The sequence below is a fragment of the Mytilus californianus genome, unplaced genomic scaffold (genome assembly GCF_021869535.1).
Source record: "Mytilus californianus isolate M0D057914Y unplaced genomic scaffold, xbMytCali1.0.p SCAF_15, whole genome shotgun sequence".
Taxonomy (NCBI): Eukaryota; Metazoa; Mollusca; class Bivalvia; order Mytilida; family Mytilidae; genus Mytilus; species Mytilus californianus.
The window spans coordinates 2,141,258-2,160,625 of NW_026262637.1; the positions used below are offsets into that span (position 1 = coordinate 2,141,258).

The following is a 19,368-nucleotide window of genomic DNA, read 5'->3' on the forward strand; positions in this document are numbered from 1 at the left end:
GATGTGAGTAGCTGTTAATGACATAATGACTTACCATTTGAAGGTTAACACAGTGCACTCTGTAATTTATTTTGATTAAGAAAATTATGGTTTGAAAATTTATGTAATTATTGAAACATAAACTGTGTACATTGGGAAATCCTAAGTTATTCAATTATCTTTCTAAATATTTTGTCATATATATACATATAATCAATTACAAATTAGAGTTGAATAAAACTATCGGTAATTTATTTCTATAAACTAAATTAATGTCTTTTCATAATATTGTACTTGTTAAATGTCTATAAGATTCTTCGGAAAGCATGTCTTGTATTTATTTGAAAAAAAAAAACACAAGAACTATTTAAGGTCATTTAAAGTTATGTCTTTGAAACATTATTTAGTTAAATTATGTCAGTGTAAATTGAATGTAATTATAGATACTTTAGTGTAATTTGTTTGCTCAAGTAGTGAAAACCAAACAAATAAATTGCTAAAGGAGTAAAAAAAATATGTCGGACACTTAAATTATGATCATACAAGAGCTTTATAATATTAATCATTTTGTCAAAATAAAAGTTGTAAGTTGTATTTAAAACTTGTCATAGAAAATTGCCTATCTTATATAACAAAAGTCGTTGGTACAATCTCAAATATTCGTTAATAAATATATTTAAGATTTTTGTTTTTCTCTTATAGCAAAAAAAAAAAACAAAAACAAACAAGACACATGGGTCCGATATGTTTATACCAATGGCTATAATTCTACAATCACTTACTAAATGTGTTATTTTCTTCATTGATATTGAATCATATATGAATGAGATGCATAGCAGGAGATCCTTTACATGTCCAGACACCTCGTCGCATTCCTGTCCATAATTCGTGTCCATAATAGATAAACATAGGGGATGTTATATATGCATTTTTGTTGAAATAAGCACTTAAAATAAAGTCGAGAATGACTGTTTAATTTGGTATTAGATTTCTTTTGTTTTTTATAAGTATTTTAGGGTATGACTATGTTCCCTTCTATCTATATTATGGTAAATGATACACAACAAAGCTCAAGATATTGTGCAATGTCTTTTAGTTGGTTACTTTTGTTGAAATAAAGTTTTCTATGTAAAGGCTGTAAAGTATGAGAATGCAGACTTAGTTTTCTCTAAATTTGTATAAATTCTTACAAAATTCACAGATATTTGGCGTAGTGAAAAAGCGGCAAACAACATGACCCTCTTAAAAATATTGTTTTATTTATATTGTACATCTTTTATTATCTTTTGTCTCAAATTATGAGAGCAACATAATTTGATATCACAATACTTGTACCGAATCAGCAGACAAGGTAAGGAACAACGTGCCAAAATAACTTTCTACTAGCAATTTAAAAAAACTGAATAATAATGAAGAAACGTTTTCATATAAGTTGTAGCCAAACTAAAGTACTAAATTCAATTGGAAACATTGTCTAGTAGTCCTATGAAATCACTATTTTGTTTTAACAAAGGCAAAACGCAAGTATGGAACACAAAAGGAAAATGATAAAGGTCTTTTTTCCATTTCCCTGTACTACACAGGACAACAAGAGTAATTGTGATTAAATATAAAATTTAATATACGTGTTAAGATATTTTAGAGAAAAGAATTATGAAATCGTAATAAAAACAACAATGTCATGCAGGTATCACATCGTAGTTTGCATCTAGTGGAAAGCTTGAAACAAAGGAGCACAATGAGGATTCTTTGATATTCAATTTTATAGAAGGGGTATAATACTAAACAATATAGTAAGTAAACACTTTTACCTTGATTGAAAAATACGATCACATTAAAATATGTATCTTCTTCCTTGCAATGTATGTCAGGTTATAACAAATAAATATCACAAACGGCATAGAAATAGCCTGTAAATAATGATAATTTGTGTATTTAGATATATATAATATATATAGAAATAGATATTTTATAATTCAAATACATAAGTTGGATAACCTTTTGATAAAAATACACAGCAAAATGACAATTATTTTAATTCAAACGTAAAGATTTATCTGTTGATTATTATATAGTATTTATACTTGCCTTATCAAATTAACATGTTTGTTTAATTTGGAAGAAAAACATAATTATATGAATAATGAGTTAGTCCCCTTTAAAACCTATATGCAAATATCGCTTACCATTGAAAATGAATTAGTTAGTTTTAGTCATGTATATATAGCATTTCAAATATGTTTCAATATAACAGGTCGGAAAAGGGAGGTAACCTTTGTGATACATTGTTTGATAAAGAATGGTAAATGTTAAAGTTTGGACAATGTATCATCATAATTATTTTCTCTTTAATTCGACCTTAAGTTTTAAATTTTATGTTTCCTTAAAATCTGTAACTATAACATGATGATAAATAGATACCATTAACTTCCTTATAAGTAAAGGTCTTCTGATAGCTTTAACATTATATTAGCGATATCCGAAGCAGGTTATAGATAGTAATCTGCCAACAGCCAGTAACAGGGTCCAATAGTGAAAATCTATTAGATATATTTTTGAAAAGATGTTCCAGTAAACTTATAATAAACATCTCCATATATTTAAATAACACGTGCAATAAACAATTTTCTTCTTCCTTCTGATTTGAACAATATTTACTTCCATATTTTACATACAAGAAATTATGAGAAATTCACCAAACCTGGTGGCCACCAATTACAAATTACTTAAACAGTAATGTTAAGATCGGGAATAAATCCATTTCAAAGCATTCACCGTCGTCTGGTAATTTCTTTAAGTTTTCGCCTGATTCTACAAGTATATAGTGTAAAAATAAATAAGCATGCGGAGAATGACTTTTATGAAAATTCTGTTAGTCGGTGATTTTTTAAAAATGAAGCATGGGTTGAAAATTGATACTTTTACGCGTCTTTAATCAAGTCCAACAATGTAAAATCTGCATTTGCATTTATGAGTTCATATCTTTCCCTCTGATCAATTTGAACTGTAACTGATTAGACAGCAATGTTTATAACGCATTTGCGATGCCTTGCGCCCTACACTATATATGAATACAGATTTCATTTGGCTGATGATGTCTTTTTTTTACTGGCTAAATATAGAGTTGTAAGGTTTAAGTCTTAAGTGTTTCTTATGAGTTTTTACAACCACAAGGTTGATGACACTGATGATAGACGTTTCGTCCCAAAAAGGTATCACCAGCCTAGTTAAAACGTCATTGCTACGGTCTTTTGTTTGTAAATCTAAGACTCATAAAAAGCTAAAAGCGTTCGAAATAGTACGTTTTTACCCCACGGCATACATTGGCATGGCCAGATTTGCACAAATTTGGGTTGGTTTTAACTTTTTAATTGTAATATGTAATAGATTTTGCACTTTCCAACTGCTATGCGGACACTATCACGAATTGTTTGAACGATACGATGTCTCGGTGTCACAACTCACTAGCGACATGTTTTAGCGATCTACGATCTTTAAATAGCAGTATAGGCGTCTGTTCTTAAATTTAATAGATTATGTCTTATATTCCAGAGTTTGATATTTGACTGAGAATGAATTTGCATAGCGGTTGATGCATGCATAACATGAGACGCTTACCCTGTCAACGCACCGGTTCTCGCTCCTTTCGAAATTCATGTTATTCTCTCTGTTTTTTGGTGTTACACTGATTTATTTCGTCCTAATCGTTTTACGAGCTTTGAAAATCGGTCATCTATTGTCGCCTTTATGTATTATGGTTCCACTATAGAAGAAAGACCAGACGCTTTACTTAAACATAAGCCAGGTATCTTTAGTGAGTTTTTGTCTAACACATTACAAACAAGCACATTTTTTATCGACCCTCATGGTAGTGTTGAACAAATACCAAAAAACAAATATACACATAAAACAAGTACCAAAGAGTAGACAGTATGAAGACCCATTGGTGGCCGTCGGCTGGTGTCTGTTCTATGGTCGGGTTGTTGTCTCTTTGACACATTCCCCATTTCCATTCTCAATTTTAGTAAAGTATTTACCTCAAACAAATACAGTGATCAAATGGAAGAAGCAGAACTCTGTATATTATTTCAATGTGTTCGAGGCAGATATATATTTATTTGATACTCATAGCTCATGTAATTAACATAAATAATTTATGAAAATAAAGATCGCATGTATACAAAGTTTTGCCAGTGCAGTATCCTATTTTGCATGATTCATAAACTCACCATAGATACCAGAATTTAAATTGATACATAAACTCACCAAAGATACCAGGATTTAAATTGTATACGCCAGACGCGCGTTTCGTCTACAAAAGACCCATCAGTAACGATCGAGTAAAAAAAGTTGAAAAAGCCAAATAAAGTACGAAATTGAAGAGCATTAAGGACCCAAAATTCTGGAAGTTTTTGCCAAATACAGTTTATTTTCTTTTGTTTCCTATTCTGACATCGGACTCGGACTTCTCTTAAACTGAGTTTTACTGTGCGTACTGTTTTACGTTTGTTTTTGGAAAATGACGCTATCAGCGGCATGTTTCCGATACCATTGACCAGAACTAACGGAAGTTGATTATCCCTCCGCCTACCGCACTCGGTTTCATATTTAACCAGTTTACATACGTTATTTTATTTACCAAAAAGATATCTTGAACTGTCCATATGTTTTTTGTTATTAAATGGTATTTGGAGCTATCCCTTTGTTATATTTTTCATATTTATTCGAGCTTTGACTTTTATGCACATGTCTTACAATCGTAAACAATCGGTATGTATACATGATAAATAGATCCGTTTTGTTATGGTGTTGGACTTTTTACCCTCCAATGATCAGCAATCGCTAGACAAAATAGTTCTAAATATTGTCAGCCTTTCATGCCATTTCAACTTTACAATCATTAAAAAAGTTATAATCGGAATCATTTTGATATTCATTGGATAGAAACTGGTCTTTATCCAGATTTACGAAGATTTTAATAATCGGAAATTAGTAATACGGTTATACCCACGCGGTGCGTATGAATCTTTGTTTACAAAGTTATAGCAGCAGAGTCTGTAACTGTATCATTATTAATTAACTACACTGTTATTGTACTTAATATGATGAAAACTGCATATGCAATATAAGATGTCAACTCGGCCAATACAGATTTTTTTTCCGTATTTGCCGAGTTCTGATCCGGCCAAAACAGGATTTCGGAACGTCTCTAGTTTTTAGATCGTAAGTCACGATAAAACTCAAACTGAAAGTAAACAGTTGTTTGTACGACGCAGTTTTTATTTACTCACCATAAACAAGCTGAAACGTTCAGTATGGCATATATGTTATGTTAAAGACGGTCCCATTCATTTGAAAAGCATTTTGAAAGTAGACGATGGAATTATTTCAGGTTTGGGGAACGAGTAAATTATCACAAAGTTCATTTCTTGACGACCTCATAATTTCATCATGTCGATGGTACAAATCGATTTTTACTGTTTACTTTCGCTTCTCATGTTTTGTAAACGGTCTTTTATTTTTAAACCCGAACCAGGCATATGCATTCTGTAATTGCGCAAATCTTCGTTCTTTGGTCAATTGGCTTATGGATAGTTGTATCAATTTCAACTCTTACATTATTTTTTTTTTAAATATATTTGCATTACACATGCAATGGCAGTACCTTTCCACTTACTATTTATGTGTTGTGTCTAAATTAAAGTTGTAACACTTTATAGTGACTGGAAAGGGTAGAAAAATTCATCAGATGAGAAAAGGTTGAAGATACATGGAAACGGCACCAAATCATTAGATATTGCATCTTATAAAAAGAAACTGAGATTTGGATAGTTCCACTTCAAGGTAAAAATGTTTATCTCTTGTGAAATGAAATAAAAAAATATTGTAACACTGCAGTTAATTAATAAAGATACTATTACATGTATTTCTGTATTGGCCTTATTGTTGGTCCTCGGCTTCGCCTCAGACCAATACACCAAGACATGGACCAATAACAAGGACAATACAGAAATACTTACGCAATAATATTATAGAATGACAGTATGGTTCAATAGCGGGAATCAGCCCCTCAACTACTTTTTACATAAATATTAACTTCTGGCTTCAACTCCTTGTTCGTTTTGTCTGGAGATCTTGTTGTAGTTCCAGTTAGGCAAGCATTTTAGAGACGTATCCCGTCCATCCTCTCTTGACTTGTAATTTCTGGTGATAGATTTTGCCGCTTGACGTTGTATCCTTTCAAGCTTGTTTTTTTTTGTTACCGTGTAGGGGTCCCATACTATGGCTCCATATTAAATTGTAAGATCCATTCCTAAAGGTCTAGATCATTGTTCTAATCTGACACAAATTTCAATAACTGGAATGCTACCCAAGTTGAATATATGGTGACCTACTAGAACAGCATTATCACTATTGAAATTGTGTTTAATACCATGATTGTTCAATGTCATTAACTTAAATGGAGACAGACATTTGGCCTGAAAGGTGGTGTGGGAGTGCAAAATCAAAAACTAACTGACTATGATATATGGTTAAAGAATGAATATCAATTACATGGGTCAACATGGTCAAGGGCAGAGTTGTTATGAAATAACAATATGGCAGAGAAGTGGTTTCAAGTTTCATATAAAGCGACCTGACTGACATGAAATAAAAAATCAAAGGAGTATCCCTATTTGTCTAATCTTCAAGGTGAAATAAAACTAGTAAAACAATATTATACTATTGTCTAAATCTACAGAAATATAATTTGCTTCAAGTAACAGAAATAATTAGGTCACTAGTAACTTATTTAATGAGTATGTGGGGTATAAGAGCTTGATAACAACAGGCTCTTCATAATCATTTGGTTTGAAAAGGATGCTAGTAGTCTATATTCTTGATTTAGAAAAATGTAATTGTAAGACAAAAATCACATTACTTAGAATACTTTAGATCATTCAGGTAGTCTTTATTTATATGTACAAAAGAACAGCCAGTAGTCATTGGATATTGTAGATCATTCAAATAGTCTTGACCTATTTATTAGTACAAAAGAACAGCCAGTAGTCATTGGATATTGTAGATCATTCTGGTAGTCTTGACCTATTTATTTATAGAAAAAAACAGCCAGTAGTCATTGGATACTGTAGATCATTCAGGTAGTCTTGACCTATACATTTGTACTAAAAAAACAGCCAGCTGTCATCTTCACATAACACACACATATACGAATATCAATTATATGCTTACGAGACATGTTGGAATGTTAAACTAATTACGGTATGTGAAAATCAAGACTTGCATAAAAAATATCACAATATTAGAGACAGTGGCGTCATTTTTCCTCAGAGCTTTCAGCTCTTTGATTTCTACATTGGCTAGAGGTATAGGGGGAGGGTTGAGATCTCAAAAAACATGTTTAACCCCGCCACATTTTTGCGCCTGTCCCAAGTCAGGAGCCTCTGGCCTTTGTTAGTCTTGTATAATTTTTAATTTTAATTTCTTGTGTATAATTTGGAGTTTAGTATGGCGTCCATTATCACTGAACTAGTATACATATTTGTTTAGGGGCCAGCTGAAGGACGCCTCCGGGTGCGGGAGTTTCTCGCTGCATTGAAGACCCATTGGTGGCCTTCGGCTGTTGTCTGCTCTATGGTCGGGTTGTCGTCTCTTTGACACATTCCCCATTTCCATTCTCAATTTTATTAGGTAATCCATTCCTGCGGTAGAAAGTCCTTAGAATTTCAAACAATTTAAAGTTTTGTAAATAGTTAATTTATATTTATGACGATATAAATGATAATTCATGTCAACACAGAAGTTCTGATTACTGGGCTGGTCATACCCTCGGGGAGGTAACCTCCACCAACAGTGGCATCGACCCAGGGGTTGTAAATAAACTCATCATAGATACCAGGATTCGAATTTGATACGCCAGACGCGCGTTTCGTTTACAAAACTCATCAATGAAGCTCGAATAAAAAAAGTCGAAAAGACCAACTGAAGAACGAAGTTGAAGTACATTGAGAACCCAAAAATTACGAAAGGTTTTGCCAAATACAGCTACCGTTTATCTGTACAGGTTATTTTACGTAACGGGTGATGTTATTTGTCATATAGATATTGTACATACCTTTATACCGGTAAGACCTCTACACAAAATGTGTTTCCATTGGACAACCGGGTTCTAATAATTGTAAATAGTTATCAAAGGTACCAGGATTATAATTTAATACGCCAGACGCGCGTTTCGTCTATATAAGACTCATAAGTGACGCTCAGATCAAACAAGTACAAAGTTGAAGAGCATTGAGGACCCAAAATTCCAAAAAGTTGTGCCAAATACGGCTAAGGTAATCTATTCCTGGGATAAGAAAATCCTTAGTTTTTCGAAAAATTCAAAGTTTTGTAACAGGAAATTTATAAAAATGACCATATAATTGATATTCGTGTAAACACCGATTTGCTGAATACTGGGCTGGTGATACTCTCGGGGACGAAACAAATTAAGAGAAAGATGACGCATCAATGTGAAATTGACTACCGGGCTTGTGATACTCCAGGGAATAGGTGGATTAACATCAAAATATGAAGAAAAACACAATTGGACAAACCAGAGATAACAAAAGTTGATGAAATATCGTCGGATAACAGGGCTTGCTACTTCTCAATGAAAATGTTAAATTACTTAAAAATCACAAAAAAAATAAATTGTACATTGTACCTTCAATAATCTAGAAAAGTCATTCAAATTTTCATTTTAAATTTCAAGTCCGACTTTCTTTCTTTGACTTTGTTTGATTGTCAAACTTTTACTTGTTTATACAATATTTAGTTTACAAAAACCCATTTTTCAAAAAAATTAAATTCAATGCACATCTTACTTTTACGCACAACTGTACAAAAGAGTTTTAATGAAAGCTATGTGTTAACAATTCTGACTGCTTGCCACAAGATAACATTAAATGACGCTTTTTTGTAGTCTTCAAATTAAGAAATAATTATTTTGTGTAATGCTCTATATAGAAATAAGATGTGGTATGAGTGCCAATGAGACAACTCTCCACCCAAGTCACAATGTGTAAAAAGTAACCATTATAGGTCAAAGTACGGCCTTCAACACGGTGCATTGGCTCACACCGAACAGCAAGCTATAAAGGGCCCAAAATGACTAGTGTTAATCAATTCAAACAGGAAAACCAACGGTCTAATCTATATAAAATACGAGAAATGAGAAACACTCAAGAACCACATCAATCTCAAGGCTGGTCACATATTAGAATCCTTGATCCTTGCCTCTTGGTGTCACGTTTTTCAGAATAAAATGAGGAATTTAACAGAAGACCTTCCATTTCTCGATAATGTCAACTATGGTTTAATTTGGTATGACGATTTTCAAGAAGATGATGAAAATGTGAATTGCCTACATCTGGCAGATGGACTTATGGATGTATAGACTGACAACAAATTCAAAATGATGACTAGTACAAGGCATCTGGCCCAATAAGAATAATTGTATTGCAATTTTCCAACTAACAACCTTAACTTTAACAAAGGATAACATATTTCACCAATTAAAAAGTCTGTAGAAATGAATTCAAACTGCAATTTTATTTTAGCAAATTGGTGTTGTGAATGGACAAAACCTTTTGATTATACACAGTAATTGAAATCATCACAAACTGTTTAACTTAGTGGTGTTTGTATAATATCATTTTTTCCATCTCTACATTTAAACAGATTCTTGCAGTACTATCCTCCAAGAATTGTGTAGTATTAAACATATGTTTGAGCAACCGATGAGTCTTTTGTAGAAGAAATGTGCATCTACACAATTTTATTTCTGGTATCTATGATGAGTTTATGTAATACTTTTTCAGGATTTTTTTTAATTCATATATCTTACTCGTTTCTAGTAATCGATGCATCATGATCATATACTGAGGATTCATTATTATTTGTGGGATAGTTATTTTTGTGGATTTCATGGGAATAAGTGAAACATGAAGTTAAATGTCCGACATAATACAATTTTCCTTAGGTTGGTATGGAGAATTGTGAAAACCATGATTAATGTATCCATGAAAATACAATTTTTCCTGAAAATTGGTATGAAATGAAAATATATGACTTCACACTCAATCAAGTTTTGACTAAAATCACCCAGGTTGACTGCTTGATATGTACATCAGACATGGTGCTTTAAAAAAATAAATAAGACAATAGCTATTTGTTAATAAATTGTTTATTTTATGTAATAAATGATAGATTTTAACATGATGAAGCACCAATAAATAAAAAGAGCATAATAATGACACCCTGTAACATAGGAGTAAAATGAGATTCACTAGATGTAAAACACATCCTTATCTTTTGCCTAACTATGCAGAGTTCTCAAAACGTGGTGGTCCGAAGGTTTTGACACCAAATTTTGCAAGAACCAACAAAATTTTGGTTTTTTGCAATAGAAATAATAGTGAAGACCAGCAATTTTTTTTCATGGACAACCAGGAAAAAGAGATTTTGAGAACTCTGCAATGTTAATTGGATTCTATGAAACATTATCAAAATATTTCTAGTGAATGTAATGATGAAAAACAGCTATATGACATATACATGTACTTCTAGTAGTTCATTTCAAGGTTTTCTCCAATACATCTTCTCAATTCCTTCAAATGCTTTTGTTCTTAGTATAGTTTTAAAAGATTGGTATATCTTATCACCAAAACAATAAATGAACCAGTAGAGCTGCATATTTCATTAATAGCTCCTAGCAATCAAAAGGAAACATTTTAGATATTTTATCTATCAGTGTATCATTTAAGGATTCTAATTGGTCAAGGTCATTCAATGTTCAACACAATAGCTATCCATTGGAAAATGGAGAAAGCATACTAGATTTGTGCAATATGTTAAAGGTTTCTTAATACATAGAAGTCAAATAATATGACAGTGTAGAAAAAGGAGTTAAACACAATCATATGAACAATACCTTTAAAAACATATGAATTCATGCACAGAATATGACTTTTGCTCATTTCTGAAAACTACATGGTGACATGTAATTATTTACATCCTTGTCCATTGGTATATGATAGAAAGTTGTCTCATTAGGAGTCATACCACATCTTTGTTCACTTGCTACATTTTAACTGTAGGTGTACAATTGATTGATTAATTGGGGTTTAACATCACTTTCAGCAGGATTGAGCTATTTCATGGCGGAGGAAGCCGGAGTGCCAAAAGAGTGCCCAGACCTTCGATAGGAAAATTGACAATCCTAGTCAATTAAGACTGGAGTTGAATGCACCTGCCATGTGCCTTTTCCAACTCACAACCTCAGTGTTGACAGCCTAGTGTTACAGTAATTCGACAACTTAGATCACTAAGCCACGGAGGCCCTTACATGTAAAAAAAAAGTATCTGAGTATTCAAAGCTGCTGAACTGTCAAGTGTTTCTTTAACTTAAACAAGGAAACATACAACAATTAACAACAAAACATTTTTTTTAAAAACAAAGTGTGCGTTTTTAACACCCTGTTTGCTCTATAAATGATTATTATTTACAAAATGACAAAATTATTTACATTCATATATCATCTAAATGTAATATCTTTATGCACCAATATGTTCAAAATAAATGCAGCTTTTACAACTATTTTCTTCAAAAAAAGCTATATGATTCAATTTATAAAAAAGAATCATATTTTTCTCTTAGATCACAGAGAAAAGACTTTCCCCTACTTTTAGAAATTCTGTAATAATAATCTCCAAGGTCTGATAATTGAATTGCTTGTTTAGTTTGTAATGTGAAGAATGTTATCTTTACAAATGAATAAATTTGAGTAGCTTGTGTAATATTTAATTTTTTTGACAACAAAAATATAGCCTGGCTATTTGATTAATGGCAAAATAAATCAGCAATATGTATGAGTGACCACTACATATTATATCAATATATAAACCACTATCCATAATTATGTGTAACAGTAACACACTACACATACAGTGCAGTAATTTATGTATAGTGAATATTACATGTACCACATATAACAGCACTTTTCTATGTTTGGGACTTTTCATGTTTGGCAAAGTCATTCTCTCTGAGTATTAAAACACATCACAATATCACAAAATATAACAAGTGTTTTCTATTCACTGAATAGTCACTTTTGAGATATGTGCCATGGTGTCTGCTATTATTCCCCTTGACTTTTGATGACAAGAATAGAGGTCATTGTGAACTGTCCAATCTTTAGGATCACCGTAGGAGGAGTGTGGTGTGTGGTATTGTACCCATGGAGATGTTTTTACAACGGGAACAGGTATGCCGCCTCCAACTAATGGCTGCTTCTCACAGGACCTACAGAAAAAAGTTATACAACAATGTAAGCAGAATCTTTATATGAAGCAAAAGAAACTAAATGTACATATCACTACTCATAGCCTGGGTGAACCTCTCTCTTCATACCAATTACTAATCCTATTGGACATGTCTGGTAAAATACACGAGTGTATGAATATTCACAACAATAACTTATCTTTTTTCTGATAATGTATAATCTTTAATAAGTTAAATGAAATAAGGCCTGTCAATAAAATTATTTTCTATTTTTGGTTGCGATCATTGACATCGAAATTACTTCACATGCCGTTGGTTAAGATGTCTGACTGAGCAATATTTTTATGTGGAAGCTTTTTCAGTCATCTGCCTGTCTTAGTGATGTTTGATTACATTTTAAGTTCGTCTCACCAGATGACAAAAAAAATGTGATAACAAAAATACCAAACTCTAAGACAATTCAAAAACGGAGAACTACACAAAACCAAAATCTCTACTACATCAACTGTTCTAGGGAGTTTTGTGATGCCAGTTTTTACAAGTCTAAGCAGAAAGTTTTGTGATGCCAATTTTTACAAGTGTAAGTAGGAAGTTTTGATGCCAATTTTTTATTATTTTGTGTTTGTGAGTTATTTTTCATTCATCATTTAATAACTTCTGTTGTTACATTTGCAATCATTTCATTTAATAATATTTCAAAGTACTTTTTGTTTCATTTCAATCTTGTAATTGTCTGTGTTATCTATTGTAGTTTACATAGATATTTGTCCATTTAGAAATTTTTGGTATGACAAAGGATAGAAATCCATATTACAATATATTTCACATTCAACAAAAATATCAGAAACTTAATTTGTTAATATATAATATTTTCTTTACAATCATACTACTTAGAAATCTTACCTATTAGGTGGTGACCTGTCCATTAAATGTATGGGTGTGTGTATCACTGATGCTGGGGTAGCCCCTGTTACAGGACTACTGGTAGACAACATTCCTCCATCAGGTTTACCATGGTTCTGCTTGGGACTACAGCTATGATCTGACCGAGGTGTAGAATTAGGACTGGAATTTTTCAGACAAGGATTCCATGAAGAGCCCGGACTACTTATCACATTCCCACGTCCAGAGTTATTGTAACTGTTTGATAAGTGTCCATTCACATGATCAGAATTTCTAGAGTTTTGAATCGATCTCGGACTAGTATTATTTTTTATCACTGAATTATGTTGTAAAGGAATAGTCAGACCTTGACCATTTTGTCCAAGGTCATTTGTAGAGCAAATAACTTTTGTCTCTTTTGAAGTCAAACTTTGTCCGTGAATAATTTCAGGTTTGATCAACGACGATGAGGAGTACCCTGTCCCATGACTGACCATTGAGTCAACACCATTCACGTAACCAGCACTACCGTACATTGATGACGACCTTAAGTCAACCGGTTCTAAACTTCCATTCAGCCGAGGCTGAAGTCGGTCACTACCGTATTCATATGCATATTTTCTAAAATCGTTGTCAAGTCTTGATAAATCCTCACCGTAATGTACCTTTTTGGCAAGTTCAAGTCCATAACTGTCACACCCAAACCCATACCCATATTTTCCAGCAGGTGTCATTATATCAGGATATCCATTTCCATGGTAACCTAACGTATGTTGATACTGTCTCCGATGCGAGTCCAGATAATAACCATTAGCATAACTATGCTTCTCAGCTTCAGTGAAACCATAAGTATCCGCGGATGGATAAACTGTCCCGGGAAAACCAGTATACCCATGTGGACGGTAAACTTCAGGTTCTATCCCAAAATTATTGGGCGGATATGGATACAGAATTTCCGGTTTAAAGTCACTACCTTCAAAGTTCCCGTATTGTGGATAGTTACCACTGAAACCATTGATTCCATTGATAATATCTCTACATCCAGTTTTTCTTTTTCTCCCTGGTGACTGTAAATATTCTCTACCCCCCTGATTCTTCTGTTTCTTTTGCTTTCCATTTTTCATTTTTGACATCATTTCATCATTAGGAAAGTCAAAACCTGAACAAATATCTAAATCTAATAATGGATAGGGCAATTTGAATTCATTTCCTCTCTTGTGGAACAAATCCTGACCTTCATCATCACTGAAAAACACAAAAATCCTTACAAATCTAAATGATAAAAAAAACAAAAATCCTTATATCAAAATATCAGTGAAGATATAAAACCAAAAAGTAAATTGATTGATTGGTGTTTAACGCCACTTTCAACATTATTGTGTTATTTCGTGGTGGTCAGTTTTCATTGGTGGAGGAAGACAGAGTGCCGGTAGTAAAACTGACAATTCTAGTCAATTAAGATTGGGTTCAAGCGCACCTATCACTTGCGGGATTCGAACTCATAACCTCAGTGTTGACAGGCTATTGATACAGTAGTTGGACCACTCTACCACTACTTAGACCACTGGGCTACCGAGTCCCCCCAAAAATTAGAAGGACATAGTCTATATTATAGTAAATAATTACATCAATCTGTAGTCTTCTCTTTCGTCACCTCATTATTGAACAAATCTCAGATAAACAAACTTATCCAAGTTTTTGACAATAGTAAAAGACATTTTAAATTTGTAGAGCAAAAAGACAAGTTAAAAACACCGTACCCTCCACAACTTCATTGTGTAGGCTAAAATTTAGATTTCAAGAACATAAAAATATTAGACGTTAAATTCAAATGATTTTGAGTGGTGAATAGTTTTATATATAAATCGAAGTTTTATAAACCAATAAAACGTACAATTAGTGGACAAACCACCAATTACCAGGACTTTAATTTCAATCAATTTCAACGTAGCGTACATACACAACTCAGTTGTTTATGATGGCATATGTAACTTACTGGTTTTCACAGCTGTTTTTAAACATGTAATTTAAAGAACGGATTCCATTTTTGTGTAAAATCATTTTGTGTTTCATACATAATTTAGAACTTATAATTGATGTTGATATACTCACGTGAGTTGTCTGTGTGTACAGATAACAAAATCTGGTTTACTGTTTTTATAGATAACTTTACAACTAGACTGTAACCATATCCAGCGGAACTCTTTAGTTAACCATCGATAGGCTATCAGTCCAGAACTTCCTGTCTTTATTACTGAAATAACCAGTGTTGATAATTATTATTTTACATACTGTATGTATACATACTGTGGATTTAAAATTGAGAATGGAAATGGGGAATGTGTCAAAGAGACAACAACCCGACCAAGGAGAAGAAAACAGCCCAAGGCCACCAACGGGTCTTCAACACATCGAGAAAATCCCGCACCCGGAGATTGTTTATTTCATGGTTTCTGATTTTTGTGGATTATGAAAAATTTGTGAATTTTTTTTTATATTTTACTTCATGGTTTTGACTGTTTATAGGGAATTTGCATTTTGTGGAATATTAATTCAAATTTGTGGTTCACATATGCCCCAAAAATCTACGAAAAAATTAGAGCAAAATAAATAATAATGAATCGGCAATAATCAACACTGAACTATAATAAACTCTAAAGTGACAGGTTTTATTTAATTAAGACTGGGCAAAACCTTCAGTAAATTGAAAATGATGCAGCAATTAAAGCTTATCAATGCTTGTTTGCAAATTGCTCTGAATTCTTTTTTTTTCTATCCTATCTCACCTTATATTTTTATCGAAAACTGTAAAACTGTGATTTTTTTTCATTCTGTTGGCAGAGAAAAAAATTAAGACCCTTTCGAAACTACAGACTTTAGAACGCAAAAAAGATGCAATTTGTTTGTTTAAACTCAATCACATTTTAACATTAGGAAAGAAATAAGTAATTTTAATTTTATTGTGTTTATGTCAATGTTCATTTATGAATGAAAAAAAATGGTATTATGACATTTATGTACATACTTATTCTTCGGGTCATAAGAATAAAGCAGGGCTTGCTACATGTGCACAGAGAAGATTATAAAATAAAATCAATTTGATCAAACACTAACTTTTAATATTTTAATGAAGCAATATGACAGTGCACAAACCTTGAGGAATATTGACTCTTGAAATACAATGTTTGTTTTACTGATAAAATTTAAAGTTTTTCTGTATCTTTCCTTATTTACATTCTCTCTGTCTTTCCTAACTTACATTCTCTCTCTCTTTCCTAACTTACATTTTCTCTCTCTTTCCTAACTTACATTCTCTCTCTCTTTCCTAACTTACATTTTCTCTCTGTCTTTCCTAACTTACATTCTCTCTATCTTTCCTAACTTACATTCTCTCTCTCTTTCCTAGCTTACATTTTCTCTCTCTTTCCTAACTTACATTTTCTCTCTCTTTCCTAACTTACATTTTCTCTCTCTTTCCTAACTTACATTCTCTCTCTCTTTCCTAACTTACATTCTCTCTCTCTTTCCTAACTTACATTTTCTCTCTCTTTCCTAACTTACATTCTCTCTCTCTTTCCTAACTTACATTTTCTCTCTGTCTTTCCTAACTTACATTCTCTCTCTCTTTCCTAACTTACATTCTCTCTCTCTTTCCTAACTTACATTTTCTCTCTGTCTTTCCTAACTTACATTCTCTCTATCTTTCCTAACTTACATTCTCTCTCTCTTTCCTAACTTACATTCTCTCTCTCTTTCCTAACTTACATTTTCTCTCTCTTTCCTAACTTACATTTTCTCTCTCTTTCCTAACTTACATTCTTGATGAGCAGCTGAGAAATAGTTGAGATCATCAGGGTGTACCAGGTCATAGCCAGACTTTGTAGCTAACTCTCGGTCAGAAAATCCAAACATCATTTTACCCCTGAAATAAAATAATATCACAAAATATAGCTGAAATCCCTAGTAAACTCTGTCAAAAAAATCCAAACATCATCTTACCTCTGAATGCCACTGGACGTTAAGCAACCAACAATCAATCTTACCTCTGAAGTAAAATATTAGATCAATAGTGAAGAAAAGTTTGCATATGAACCTCATAATAATAATAAAGTAATTTGCAGTGTAATTCTAATATGGAAATGTAAGCACATAAATATTTACAGAATTTGGTTCAATCTTTAATGTAATGCCGTTCAAACATGTTTTTTTTTTGGGGGGGACCTATCTCAGGAAAAGGTCTCAGTAAACCAATCCCCTTGAAAATATTAAAAACGCTTAAAACTATGCTGTCTTTTTTTTTATTATTCTGTTATTTATTACTTGTGATATTCATTGATCTGGACGTGCTATCTTGTTGATTTGTTCCTTCAAGGTCTTATATATTTATGACAAATATTTTACCCTGAGCGATAGCGAGGGGTAAAATATCGGCATAAAGGGACAACCCGTGGTAAAATCACGATATATTCAAGCCCCATGAATTATTTCAATTCTAATAGGACAAATACGGCAATTGTTTTGGATCGAAGCGCTCTAGATGAAGGCACTATTAAATTGACGTAAAAGACCGGAGCAAACTGAATAAATGACATGCTTAAACTATTTACAATAACATATTTAGATAGGTTTGGATGAATCTAAATGATAATTGTACTTATATGTCTTATATGTATAAAAAAAATGGCTTATATAACACATTTTAGCATCGTTTGTTTACGTTTCCTTGTTGTGATGATTTTCGATTTCACAAGCGTGTATTTTCCCATAAAATGCTTATATTCTTACGTCATTGTTCTATGACGTCGGGTAGCTCATTGATAAAAAAGCATATGACGCAGGAGTACGATTGGAACAGCCCAAACAATATATTCATATTTTACCACGGGTGTGTACTCAAAGCGTTTGAAGAACGTCATGTTAGAATTTGATGTATTTATGTTAGTGAAACCTTACATTATTTAAAATTATACATTCCATAATTTCTTGGAATACAATGATGATGTAATGTCTCATGATTATATCAAATATATCTGAGCACTGATAAAAAACATTAAATAATAATGAAAATCTTATATATCTAACATCAAAGAAATACCTGAGCAAGATCATGTATAGATACTTTATTTTACCCAAAAATTAGAAAAAAAGAAATCGGAAAAGTTTGCCAGAGATTTTAACAAGATATAATTCAAACAAAAATCAAAAGCCATCAATAGAAATTTAGAATTTATAAAATCCCAATAAATAAAAGAATTGTAAATCAATATGATGCTGAGGTCTCCAATCTGAATTCTAAATTGTAAAAATGTGAATTAAATTACATGTGATTTCATTTAATCTGCATATTTTGTTAATATCTGGTGATTTGATCAATGCAAGGTTGTTGATGTAAAGCATGATAAATGGCTCCACTGGGGACAAGACAAACTTATCCATTCAGATCCGGATGTCATTCAAATAATTGTGGCATAAAATTTACTGCATGTTAAAACAAAATCTACATTTTCTGTGTGAGGTATTAATATGTTGCAGTGGGAAAAAATGACTTTTTAAAATTTATCTATATATTTATCTTTAATGTCATACATCCTAAAATTCTCATTTTACTGAAGAAATAACAATTTAAAGCATGGTGTATTTGGATCAAAATAATATATTAGTGGAAGTCAATGTTACACAACTGGTCATAATTTTTGGAAAAAATAAAAATAAGAAGATGTGATATGATTACCAATGAGACAACTATCAACCGAAGTTCAAATGAAGTGTACAGGAGACAAAATTCTTGCAATACACTACAAAATATCAATGGAACCGTGTAGGTATTGGTGCTCTCTATGGGAATATGATAGAGGGTCTATAGGATGAACTGAATAGCTCTCATCTTAAAGTAAACCCAAGCCAACGTTCTGACTTAGGATGACATTCTTTGATAGTCATTAATAACCCCTTTATAACAGAAAATTCTAATTTGGGAGTAAACATTGTATAGTCTCCCCTTTATTACAGAATACGGAATAGATTTTACAGAATCAGATTTATCATTAAAAATAGTCATTGAATTATTCAATTTGATAAATTTGTATGCAGGCAATAATTGGTTGTCTTTTGTTAAATCTCAATGTTTTGGGAATCTGGTGGCAAACCTTTGATTGCCTCAGTTCGGTTAATTCTACATTTGT

General features: G+C 32.2%; 1 protein-coding gene and 1 long non-coding RNA gene across 11 annotated transcripts in view; one reads left to right on the plus strand and one right to left on the minus strand.

Moving 5' to 3' along the window:
- LOC127725203 (uncharacterized) overlaps window positions 1-19,368 on the plus strand; it is a 74,346-nt gene that overhangs the window by 9,980 nt on the left and 44,998 nt on the right. The gene's annotated exons all lie outside the window — the stretch shown is intronic.
- The window catches only part of LOC127725186 (endothelial PAS domain-containing protein 1-like), a 70,603-nt gene continuing 61,426 nt past the window's right edge, over window positions 10,192-19,368 (minus strand). For all 10 annotated transcript variants that reach the window (XM_052232031.1, XM_052232039.1, XM_052232034.1 and 7 more), the window contains 4 exons: window positions 17,002-17,108; window positions 15,299-15,440; window positions 13,208-14,431; window positions 10,192-12,325 (listed from right to left, as the gene is read on the minus strand). In XM_052232031.1, coding sequence (XP_052087991.1) covers window positions 12,118-12,325; window positions 13,208-14,431; window positions 15,299-15,440; window positions 17,002-17,108 — 1,681 coding nt within the window. In that variant the 3' untranslated portion in view covers window positions 10,192-12,117. The remainder of the gene's footprint in view (window positions 12,326-13,207; window positions 14,432-15,298; window positions 15,441-17,001; window positions 17,109-19,368) is intronic.